The sequence below is a fragment of the Quercus lobata genome, chromosome 12, assembly GCF_001633185.2.
Source record: "Quercus lobata isolate SW786 chromosome 12, ValleyOak3.0 Primary Assembly, whole genome shotgun sequence".
Classification (NCBI taxonomy): domain Eukaryota; kingdom Viridiplantae; phylum Streptophyta; class Magnoliopsida; order Fagales; family Fagaceae; genus Quercus; species Quercus lobata.
Genome location: NC_044915.1, coordinates 11,693,922 through 11,706,485, shown reverse-complemented (window position 1 = coordinate 11,706,485; position 12,564 = coordinate 11,693,922). Strand labels below are relative to the sequence as shown.

Sequence of the window (12,564 nt, the reverse complement as noted above, 5' to 3'; positions counted from 1 at the left end):
AGAAGCTTGCGAGAAGAGTAACCCACGAAAGGTCACGTGTGAAGCACATGACTAGAAGCTGAAAAGTCATGCCAGACTGTCAAATTTGTGAGTATTTCACGAGAAATGCCATCTCACGAGGTACCAGCAAAACTATCTATTTGGCAAAAAGAAAAAAGTGTTTTACCAAATTCTTTACCCACATTATATATATCCTAATTACCCACAAAATGTAAATAATGCTTTCAAAGAGAAAATCCTAGCAAAAACACTTGAGAGTTAGAGATTGTTATACCCACAATCATCTACACATTTTCTCTTGGTTTTCCTCTACTCCTATCTCTCAATCTCTACATCCTTGAGAGGTTCTTAGCTCAAACACTTACCTTATCCAATCTGAGTGTTGAGTCAAGTTTTGGAGCATTTGGGAAGCATTGGAAGGAGCCATTAAGTGGTGGATGCAATTGGGCTAAATTGCGGGATCCAGAAAGCTAGTGAAGATAAGACTCCGAGAAGTCCATTGGTAACAGGAGTTTGGAAGGCTTAAGTACATGGGGTAAGCTAGGCTTGGAGGGTCTTTTGTTATTCATGTACTCCAATTTTATTTGCTAGTGGATCGATTTCGACTTGGAGGGTCGCAGATAGGTTTTTTACCGAGTTCTTCGATTTCCTCTTCTATAACATGTCTTGGAGTTATCTTGTGTTTGTATCTCTTTTCACTACTCTTTAAGCTTTTCTTTTACTGTTCATTGTGGTTGAATATGGCTTAGAATAGTGTTACTGGTTTATTGCGCATATTTACTTTTGTTCCGCACTTTGTTAAGTTAGAGTAAAAGCAATCTAGCCATAATATTAAAATTAGGGTTTGAACAAACATTAATATTTTCACAATAATTTGAGCTTTCAAGTCTGATTCATTTCCAGCCCTACTTGGGTGTGTTTTGATTGAGTGCAATATTCATGGTGACCCAATATATATTCAGTATTGCTTGGAATTACAAAGGAAATTAAGTAAATATTGATCTCATAATTCATAGTTTCTTGTCGGCATCGTGACAGACAAACTCTTAATAGATAAAAAATTTATGAGTTAAAACCTACTTTTGTCCAAGGCTTTTCCATCTTTCTTGCTAGATCAGTTCAGACAAGTTGAATGGATTCCATTATTTGGTGTACCAGGCTACTAGCAACTAACTTATGGACATGGTAAGGCTAAAACAAATATCAATCTTGTTTATTACCCTCCCACGAGGCACACACATATTTGTTCATCATGGTGTCTCAGATGTATGACATGTCACATGCTTTTGATCAAGTGAACCAGATTTGCAGGCCACAACATCAAGTAATAATTAGGCATTCCAGGGATACATTATCTTAGGATTTATATGCACACAAGGTGACCCACATAGAATATTACTATATTACAACTACTGATAGAGTTAATTTCATATTGGAGATCGTTCCAATTTGATCAAGAGAACAAAATATTTTGAAACCAGTGTACTGTTTCAGGATTATTGTTATACAAATATATATATATATATATATAAATATATATATTTGTATTTATTTATATAAGTATGAATTTATTAATTTTTATGTTTATCAACATAAAATTTAAAATTCATATATTTTATAAGCTTAAATATTAGTTTAATTACATTAACCAAATATTACTTAAATAATAATTTTTTTTATATAAAAAATCAAAATTTTAACATTTTTTTTATTGTACTAATTGAAACACCCGAAATATATCTGGTATAGACCTTTACAATTCGGTATTTTTTCAGTACATTTTAGAGAAGTACCAATATCGATTTATTGGCTGCTACTATATATTTTCCTTAGTACAACTGATATCGATACAATATTGACTTTCTTAGTTAAAATGGCATGGACCTAGGAAAATATTTATTCCCATTAAATTTTCCGATTTCCTCTAATTTTTAGCTGGCTATGAGTATTTTGTATCAAATGATACCAAGTCATCCGAATCAAAACCCAATAAATGAGAGATATGTATGTAAAAATAACTATTTATTTACACATATCTATCAATTGTTAGTAAATTGGTTATTTTTTACTGACATATTTCATAACTATTAGATTTTGATACAGCAGAAAGTATCATTTGATACAAACTCTGAAATACCTTCTTGGACACGGGACATAGGAAGTTTATTTGATTTTTAAATGCGACGTAGACCCTAAACGCTGCACCGTCCCACCGTCAAGTCAAGGACCATGCATTGATGCATGGCCATTGACTGGTCCAGGTTGCACCTTTTAAAACTACAGTACCAACCACCGAAAGCCACAGCGCGCTAAACCCACATAAAAAGACGACCATAGTCAGGTTCACATTTTACAATAATATTAGTATTTAATAAAATGCCTTTCTATGGAGATTAGCGCTTCCAAACACGAGTCTAAGGAACCATTCCCGCTTATTCAGGTCTATGTTCTGTGTTTGTTCCTTAAACTAAACTTATATTAATTTTTCGAGTCTCGTGAATTCCGGTTTGTCTTTGAGTCATACTGGTTCCTCTAATGAAATCACACCTGAATTCATGGGGTTCCAAAGCACTAGGTTTAGTTCTGTGTTCATGTAATCTATTCTGTCACACCTTGTCTGGGTGTCTCTTTTATATATAAGTGTAAGTGCTGCAAAGAAGGTGATGGGTTAATTGTTTCATTTCATAGTTGAGACTTTGAGACATTTTGATGTGTCAAGGTTAGTAAAGCAAGTCCCTTTTTAGGCTTATGCTTCTTTTTACTATATTTCTATTATCTGAAGTTTTTGTTAGAGAAACGTGTGCTTGGCGCTTTGTAATTGAAGTTCTAAAATCAATTTGATCGAATCTCAATTGGGTTTCCTCTTTTTGAACTAAATTCAACAGTTCTTCAATTTTGAGTTTTGGATGTGAAAATTGTATAGTTCTCTTTTTTTATATATCAATGCACGGTTAGTTTAGCATTTTGGACCACTTTTATCCCTTTTTAACAAAGTAAAACTCAAAGCAACTTTACTTCGATCAAGAAGCAAGAAAAGTATTTTCGAATTGACAGCTAAACTATGCCTGGCTTTTTTGGTTCTCTATAATACATCAGTGTACAAAATACTAATTTATTAGTTTCTGCTTCATGGGTCCTTTGTTGTCTACCCCTACCGTGATATGCTGAGCTTTGATTTGCTTGATGTCACAGGAAAAGCCAAATTTGTGAACAGTTTCATAGGACAAAGGCCTATACAAAGGAAGGGACTAGAAAAGAACTTTTTAACTGATCGTAACATTTGAAAATTTTTCTAATATCCAGAAGAAAGAATGGAAACTGGTGTTCAATCAGCTTGGAGGGGTAGCTATTTGCATGGGCTAGAAAATGTAGAGGAAGACCAAGAGCTGAAGATAGTGTCATCTAAGCCTGCGATTGCTCAACCACAAACACCACATGAGCCTATGGAATTCTTGTCAAGGTCGTGGAGTCTTTCGGCTTCAGAAATTTCAAAGGCTCTTGCTGAAAAGCAGAAAGAATTTTTCCATGACAATAACCCCAACACTTGCCCAGAAGTAGTTCTTGTACCACAACTAGTAAGTTATCCCCACATATGGATTTGTATCATTTTCCTAATTTATCTTAAAAATTTTAATATCTTTGCAATTTTCCCCATTCATCATGGTTGTTAATTTGCCAAGGTTTTGGCCAAAATAAGGGAAGACAAAGTACAGACTTTGTTCACCAAAAGGAATGGATTCTTTCCTAATTAATGGCTTGTCTTAGTAAACAAACATAACTACATATATCTATAATCATGTATAATGCTGCTTGCATTTGTGAAACATTCTCTTCATCTGCTTAAATTCTTTGTTCTAATTGCCCTGTTATTTCTTGCAGCCAGTCAAATTAATAAATCCTGTTAGTGCTCGGAGGACGGGTTCATTTGGAAAATGGTTCTACCACAAAGAGTCTAGTATCACCACAGTGAAGAAGAAAGACAAGGCACGTGTAGAAAATGCACACACACATTCCGCTGTCTCAGTCGCAGGACTAGCTGCGGCCTTGGCTGCCGTGGCTGCAGCAGAAAACTCCAGCAGCTCAGGATCGAAAATGAACATGGCTTTGGCATCAGCTACAGAACTCTTGGCATCACACTGCATTGAGTTAGCTGAATTAGCTGGAGCTGATCACGATCGTGTGGCTTCTGTTGTCAGATCAGCAGTTGATATTCGAAGTCCTGGTGATCTAATGACTCTCACAGCTGCAGCTGCAACAGGTATTTGGCATTTTGCTTAGTCTTTCTACTCTGCATGATGTATTAAAAGTATTTCCATAGAAGTCTCAAAATCATAAGTTACTCTTTCAACAAAACTTATAAAGACAATTTACCTCTTACAGATACATAGTTAATAATGGTCACAAATACTAATTTTGTGTATAATTATCGAGGGGGAGAAAAACGAAGAAATAGTTGGCAAACATCTTGGATTATTCTGTTTTGAATAATATCAAGTATCAACAAAAATTGTATCTAGGCTTTTTTGTTTCTTTTGTAAATTAAGTTCTTTAGAGAAATATATCCTTAAAGTAAAATTGAATCTCTGTGTCAATCATACTGTGGGTAGGAAAGTAACATTGCATCTCAGTCAAATCTTCCCAACTGTTGAATTAGCAACAATGAATTTGTCATTCATGGTTTCATACTGTGGTATATTTTTTGCTTAATGTTCATTTGATAAAATTTTCTTCCCTACTAAATTAGCTTTGCGGGGAGAAGCAGCTCTGAAAGCAAGATTGCCAAAAGAAGCAAAGAAGAATGCATCTATAAGTCCCTATGATAGAAGTTTGACAGAGAGCCACTGGTGGAGTGCTGCTTCTCATAGTCAAATGGTGGAACAGAGTCCTCCCTTTGTTGGAGAATTATTGCAAGTCACACAAAAAGGTAATTTGCCATAAAAAATTCAGAATCAGTTTAATATGGATCTAAAGTACTGTATACCCCATGCTATAACAGAATGCATAATCTGGATGTTATCCGAGTTTTGATAATGCTAGTTGTGTGGTTCACCAATTTCTAATTTCTATCTACATTTCTTCCTCAATCATTTCTTATTATTGGTCGAAATAATAATGGAAGAAAAGGATAAGACATTTGGACTATATCATCCACACTATTGGTTGATGACATTGAGCTCGGAACATTGAATAATATATTTCATGCTTTCTTTTGCTTTTAATAATTTCGCATGATTAAAGAATCTGTATGACTGGTTGAGCATCAATTTTTTTGGGGCGTGCCCCTGTAGCATGTTTAAGTAGCTACATTAAGTCACTTGCTATTGGAATTCACAGGAATTTTACAATGGAAGCATGTCTCTGTCTACATCAACAAGAAATCCCAGGTACAGAAAGAGGAAAAAAATAATGGAAGAGTGCCTGATTTATTATTATTATTTTTTTTAAAAAGCATTGTTTGCTCATGTCTAGCTTTCTCATATCACTCTATTTTCAGGTCATAATTAAGATCAAAAGCAAACATGTTGGAGGAGCCTTCTCCAAGAAGAATAAGTGTAAGCTTCGAGTCTCTAAACTTGGCATTGTTTCTAGTTTTCACTATTGCATATTTTCTTCACTTATTTATTTTTTAAGAAAAAACAAGATACACATGGTCTTGAATCCAAAACGTAATCTCCACTCCATTATTTATAAAGGAAGGAGGTGCCATTTGAACTAGAGCTTATTGGCCATGGTTTCTTTACAACATAGAATTCTCTAAACTTTCCCCTCTTTTGGAAGTGTTTAGCACTTTATTATATTGAAGTTTCCACACTTAGGTTCTTTCTCACTTGAATATTTTATGCTGCTTCTAGGTGTTGTTTATGGAGTTTGTGATGAGGTTGCTGCATGGCCGTATAGAAAAGAAAGGGAAATTTCAGACGAGGTCTATTTCGGCCTCAAAACTGCACAAGGTCTTCTAGAGTTCAAGTGCAAGAACAAGAATCATAAGCAGAAATGGGTTGATGAAATTCAGAATCTTCTTCGTCGAGTTAGCTGCATTGAAGCAACTGAAGGCTCTCTAGAATTTCTTAGTGCTAGTAATAGTATATGATGTATTTTGTGCATATGTAGTGAGAAGTAGGACAGATAACTTACTAGTGCCATACTCGTATTTCATGCGAGAAGATTTTCTTTTATACACATAATTTTGGAGCACGCAGCGTACTGTTCCTATGTTTTGTTTTCAGGACAAGAAATGTGAAAATTTTTACTTGAGAGTTTTCACTTTTCAAAGCCATTATGTAATTAGAAATTTATAACGGAGTGGAATATTGACTAAACAATTTAAAGTAATTAAATGTATTCACAGATCTACCACTTTAAATGATTTATCTCCAAGAAGATAGAAGAAGTTTTGCTTTCCTTATTTTCCTTATGATGTAATACTCGTACCTTACAGAATGCTATAATCATTCACAAAGGTGACGTAATTGCAATTAAGATTGTAGCCCTACATAAAATATAAGCTTTAGTGTTAATTTGAGTTAAAATAAATAGTGGTGGAAGTTTTGGGAAAATTAGATTATAATGAATCAAATGACATGGATTCCAATACTCAATTGTTTTCTCATTATGAAAAGGGGAATCTGCTGGATATGTAGTAGATAGAAGACAAATCATGTTGAATTTGGATTCTGAAACCACCGACAAGACAAAAAATAAAAAAAATAAAAATAAATAAAATAAAGGGAAAAACCCAACTTCAACGACAAACGAGGTTTTATTATTATTATTATGTAATAGTTTCCTATCAGGGAATATGTCCAAAACATATTCCCACCAATATCGTTTCTCAAAAAAAAAAAAAAAAAAAAATCCCACAAATATCAAGCTTGCAAAATAAATGGACCCCATTGGATGGGGGAAAAGTCCATAATTCTACAATACAAGACAAATTAACATCTTTTTTCTCTTGGTAATTTTACTTTTTTGAGAAGAAGTGGTAAGGGCATGGGGAGTAAGAAAGGTTTTGTAAAAATTTGACTAAAAATAATAATATAATTTTAAATGCCTTATTCAGGTTTTATTCAAGGGATGGGTGAAAAGGATGGCACTCTACCATCAGTCACATTTCTGCACAACTAAACTATCAGCATGAAGCACATGTTCAACGTCCTTGGTTTTGTTTTCAAATGAAAATTTGCTTGTTGAGATACTACTCCACTACTCGGAATTTACACTAATGCTTTCACCAGACTTGACAGGCCTATAATTCAAACAAAACTGTCTACAAAAATGAAGCTACTTCTGCACACAAATTCCCCTAGTTTAGTCTGATAATATGAACCACTGGCTGACACTGAGTGTCCTTTGTAAAGAAGGGGGGAAAATAAAATGAGAAGATATATGAACCCGAGTAATGTAGAAATTTTTCAACATTGACATATTTTTACATAGAGATTCAAAAAAGGGCAACATGAAAGTATAATGGGTGATGGTAAAAATTATGGATTCCGCATCGGGGTAATTTACTTCACTGACAAAGATACAGAGGTGGTCAGAATCTGATTCAAAGAATGCTCAAAATCTTGTAGTCTTCTACCAATGTATTCTAACTCATGTTCAACTCAGGAATGAAGTACAGGTATGAATGATTGCGCATGTTATTTGAATTCCAGAACCAAGTGAAATATATTGTGCGAACAATTCAAATGAAGAATTGAATGTATAATACATAGAGTTTGCAACCCCTCTCTAAACCACTTTATATACTTCTTTACCCTCAAAATAAAACAGTCTTCTTGCCCTCATAAGGTAACACTCGCAGCTCACAGTACGACTTTATAGCCTTTGCAAGGCATTGTTTCTCAAGGTTCTCTGATTTCTGCACAAAACTCAGCAAGTTATCTCTGTGGGAAACTCTCTCAACCTGCAAAATGGATAGAGATGTACTTTAAGCTGTTCATAATTTGAAGGAACAATCGTGTATAATTGATGAAAACTGATTGCCAACTACCAGTACTCTGTGCAACAGTCCGAAACTATTAATAACGATATCTGAAGCACAAGCCTGCACGATCTTGAAGCAAATTACAAAAATGGAGTTTGGCATATAGCGCACGCGCACACAAACATATTCAAAAAACAAGGTATTTCATAAATCATCAGTTTTATGGCTACGTCAAAGACACTGTACCCCCCCCCCCCCCCCAACAAAAAAAAAAAGTACATGCTAAGTATACATGGTCCACAATTTACGGTTAAACATGCCAGAGGTTTAAGATGGTACTGTGACAGCAAACATCAAGTTTACATCATCATAGAGTAAATGGAGAAAATTCTAAAAAACTTTTAAAATAAAATAAAATTTAATCACCATCTGTTCGATAATAGGCCCCGCATCAAGTTCTTCAGTCACAAAGTGACTTGTTGCACCAATCAATTTCACGCCTGCATCAAAAGCCTGCCAACACAATCTAGCAAATTAAGCATGAATAGGCAGTTAGGAAGAGAGCATAGAAATGATTAAAAAGGTGATAATTATATAACCCATGAAGAAGGCAGGATTGCTGAACCTGTCTAGATGGATTCCCACCCTTGAATGATGGCAACAGGCCATGGTGAATGTTAATAACATCCTTTCCATAGCTCCTTAAGAAATTACCAGATAATATCTGCAAAGGCAAATTGATGCTGTAGATCTTAAATATTGCACAGAGTAATTCCATTGATCTACAAATCTCTATAAGGTTTCTATTTCAAATAAGAGCACCAATAAGAATACAGTAGAATTCAATGGAATTTCAAGTAATCATCTGTTGACTTTGAGGATCATAGGAGGGTAAAGAAAGCCTACTCTTCAAACAATATTTGGAAATTCAAATGATAAACATCATCTACTAGCACTTTTTTCCGTTTTAATTGTCAAAATAATAGGTGATACAGTGAGAGCACAGAACAACAAAATTTGATTTACCTGCATGTACCTAGCAAGTACTAAAAAATCTGTATTCGGAACCAACTCTAGGATATCCCCTTCTCTTTTATTCTCCTTGGTTGTGCGTAAATAGTGATAAGGAATACCATGCCTTTCAAGAAAACGAATTACATGGGTGTTTGAACCTCTATCATGATTACTGTACCAAAAAAAAAAAACATAATCAACATCATCAAAATGCATAGGATACATTGAAGGGTGGAAGTCCCAAAACTTCACCTTATTACACAGGTTATATCTACTGGTAGTCTTCCGTCCTGCCATCCATGCAACAAATCAACCAGGCAATGGTCCTGCAGAAAGAAAAAGAGAGCTTAAATATGCACAAAGTTAATTCAAGTTTAAATAACATCATACACCTACTTTACCCAAAAAGTAGTACCACACTTCATGAGGCGGAGGTCATTAGCTTGAATCTCACCTTCCCTCTTCCCTTGGGGCCAAACTTACTCATCAAAATAATAGTAGTAATAATAATAACAAAATGTACCTGTTTTGAAGCAAGGACAGCAATTTTATATTTGGGGTCTTGGTCTGGCACCCGGACAACAGATCTCATTGCGTTGAACATTTTTGACAGATTATTAAAGTCTTCATCCATTTGCTCACGTGGCCATTTAACAGGATCAAAAATAAACTGACTGCCATGTTGCACACATATATATAGAAACAGAGTCAAAAATAATCCACAGGCATGTTACCTAAATATATAGCTTTATAGTTCAACAAATCAAGTATCCTTAAACATTGAACTTAATTGAAAACAACATTCAATTCTAGACAAACCACTACTTTGAGGATCCTTCCCACTATCACCCTCTGACATATGCCAAAGCAACAAAAACAAGTGTTTCAACAGCCAAATCAAAGCAATCCAGCCATCTACTCACAAATAACGAAAGCCAATTTTTCTTCTCACACGCACGCATGCATACACGATTCATTGCCTCAAAATCATCTCTTATTAAGAACCCACCTAACACTTAATGACAAAATTAAACCACTAATTAAGGCAACTCTTTGATTATCACATTTGTTGACAGCAACATTTCACTTGATTCAATTCCACCCCAAAAATTGAGAAACTAGGTTTTAGTATATAACCAACACAAACTAAATAGAACAAAGTATATCTCTTTGTTTTGCTTTCAACATTGGATTAAACAAATTAACATACACATACAAGACAGCATTCCAATGAACTAACAAAATACCTTCTAGAATAGAAGACTCGCTTGTTTTCGGGTACAAAAACATCGGCGCCGAGTATGTTGCCTCCTTTAGAAGCTATACAATCTGACAGCTTGGCAACAATCCCGACCGCATCCTATTACATAGTCAAATTCAATTCAATTCCATTCTCATCTCAGAAGCCCATTAAAATTTAACTAAACTTATCCAATAAGACAAAAAAAGAAGCTATGCTACGTTTTGGGTGCCAATGAATTATTGGAAATGGAAGTTGCAATGGCAAATGTGAATAGGGAATGAAGGGACTTACAGGGCATTGGAAGACGTGGATTCCATGGGTGAGAACGGAAGAGCTTGAGGAATCGAGGGACTGGCCAGGGAATCTCAAGGACTTGAAGGACCTATTTGCAAATCCAATAACTTGGGGGAGGCTTGTTGAAACTCTTCGTGTCAAGCTCATTCTCTCTCTCTCTCTCTCTCTCTCTCTCTACAACGTCCAACAAACTGAAACGAACACAACCCACAAAACCCACAGTGTGCTGGCGTTTTAGTTTACCTTACAATTTGAAGCTCTAGTAGTTGTAGCTATACGATGTCGTTTCAATGTTTTTTTTTGGACGTTATAGCTGTTGATCTTTGTTGGACACGTGGCTGCTGTCAACTCCAACTCCAACTCTAACTTCAACTCCAGTCTTTCTAATTTTGTTGGAGACTTGCAGTATTTAATTATTAACGAATCACAGTCGTCAAAGGTCTTCGCCTGCCTACTGCCTAGGAATATTCTCTACATCGGGCTTACCATAATTTGAGGTTTAGGGCAAATTTAAATAAAGTTTTTAATATTTAAATATCTAACTAATATTTAATTTATTTTTCTATCTCAAAAAAATATATATATATTTTTCATCAATCTTATTAATATTCTGTATTATTATTTTTAATTTAAAATTCATTATTCTGTTGGTTTAATATGTTTCATTTATTTCAATGATACTAAAGTTCCTATAAATTTTACTACATAAATCTTATAAATTAACGTGTTAATCATAAACAAATTTGATTCAAACATTCATTTTTTATATTATTTAATTTGTACCAATCATATTCTTACCACGTAAATTAATTTATTTTATTTTTTTATAATAACTTTAACATTTATCATCCACTTAATAGTGATTTGGTTTAATTAAGTTTTTATAAGTTTTTCAAAATTACTATATACATTTTTATATTTAGGTTTTATTATCTTCTTTTTTTTCCAAATTAATAATAGTTAGCTAGTCCATTTAATCAACACCCTCATAACTTTTTCTTTTTTTTTTTTTTTTTTTTTTTTTTTTTTTTTTGAGGAAGCAATTTAAGGTTTCAATTTAGTTAGATTTTTATTGACTCGATATTTTGGAGGACTTTCTTAGAGATATAAGAAAGAAAGAAAACCAGTCTCTATTTTTTTTTCTTTTGAAAAAATTAACCATCATCAAAAAACTTTGTTTTTGTACCATTTTAAGGCTTTTTTTTTTTCAATAGGGAGGCTTGGGATCTATTTATAATTTTTTGGGGGGCATAGTAGGCCATAGGCTTAGACTTAAATCCAACACCACATAAGTTGATACTTAAGCATGTTATGAATTGGGTGTGGATGGGGTATGTCCCTAGACAACTCCATATTCTTGACCCTTTCTCCCTCCAAATTCTTGGCCCCCCTCCATGGATAAGCCCAAACTACTCCATAGATCAACTTAAAAAAATTAGCAAACAATTTTTACAAAAATAAAATGAAATAATCATTAGTCCATATTCTATTTGTTTATACTTTATACTTTAGCCCCTTTCACTCAAAATCTTGGCTATGTCCTTGATGAAAGGGCTTCAATCTATTAGTTCAATGGTATTGACACTCTCTATGGTGCCCATATTTCGAATTCAAACCTCACCTCCTCTCTCTTTCTATTTACCTAACCAAAAAAGAACCAAAATGAAAGGGCCAAAGTTCTAAAATTTAGTGATATTCATATTACTCAATTCTTATCTAGACTAGAACTAAAATTCAAATTCTCTCATTCACTTATTTTAAGCCAAAAAACAAAACCAAGGTAAAAGCAAAGGAAGTAAGTTTAGCCAAGTAGTAGAGTCTAAATTTCTAATGGGATTATTAATTTGTGAGTTTCAGTTAGTTCAAATAGTAAAATTTCTAATGATTGAATAAAATATCTATAGTTCAATCTACACCTACACTAAAAACTGATTAATGTCTCATGTCTTGGTCTAATGAGAAGAGCTATCATTCGAAGCGAACGTCATAAGTTAAAACTCTCTCTAAAAAAAAAAAAAAGATTATCAATTTAGGTTGGAATCTCTCTCCTTGACTTGTTGTAAGTAAAAAATATAAAAAATAA

General features: G+C 34.0%; 2 protein-coding genes across 5 annotated transcripts; one reads left to right on the top strand and one right to left on the bottom strand.

Annotated features, from left to right (window-relative positions):
- Nucleotides 1-2,353: 2,353 nt before the first annotated feature.
- Nucleotides 2,354-6,264, top strand: LOC115972346 (VAN3-binding protein-like). Of its 2 annotated transcripts, none has more exons than XM_031092610.1 (7): nt 2,354-2,440; nt 3,193-3,575; nt 3,880-4,258; nt 4,745-4,924; nt 5,335-5,384; nt 5,495-5,552; nt 5,853-6,264. In XM_031092610.1, the coding sequence occupies exons 2-7, from the start codon at nt 3,312-3,314 to the stop codon at nt 6,089-6,091; spliced, it is 1,170 nt and encodes a 389-aa protein (XP_030948470.1). In that variant the 5' UTR covers nt 2,354-2,440; nt 3,193-3,311; the 3' UTR covers nt 6,092-6,264. The 2 variants fall into 2 exon arrangements, with proteins under 2 accessions (XP_030948470.1, XP_030948469.1); XM_031092609.1 differs by having other exon boundaries at nt 2,359-2,719.
- Nucleotides 6,265-7,616: 1,352 nt separating this feature from the next.
- LOC115972643 (formyltetrahydrofolate deformylase 1, mitochondrial) lies at nt 7,617-10,739 on the bottom strand. Of its 3 annotated transcripts, none has more exons than XR_004087507.1 (8): nt 10,479-10,733; nt 10,192-10,304; nt 9,468-9,618; nt 9,197-9,270; nt 8,957-9,116; nt 8,556-8,654; nt 8,357-8,456; nt 7,617-7,909 (listed from the first exon to the last, which is right to left on the bottom strand). XR_004087507.1 is itself a non-coding variant. In XM_031092977.1 (8 exons), the coding sequence occupies exons 1-8, from the start codon at nt 10,626-10,628 to the stop codon at nt 7,763-7,765; spliced, it is 981 nt and encodes a 326-aa protein (XP_030948837.1). In that variant the 5' UTR covers nt 10,629-10,728; the 3' UTR covers nt 7,617-7,762. The 3 variants fall into 3 exon arrangements, 2 of the variants coding, with proteins under 2 accessions (XP_030948837.1, XP_030948839.1); XM_031092977.1 differs by having other exon boundaries at nt 8,357-8,443; nt 10,479-10,728; XM_031092979.1 differs by lacking the exon at nt 7,617-7,909 and adding an exon at nt 7,916-8,050 and having other exon boundaries at nt 8,357-8,443; nt 10,479-10,739.
- Between the last annotated feature and the right edge of the window lie 1,825 nt (nt 10,740-12,564).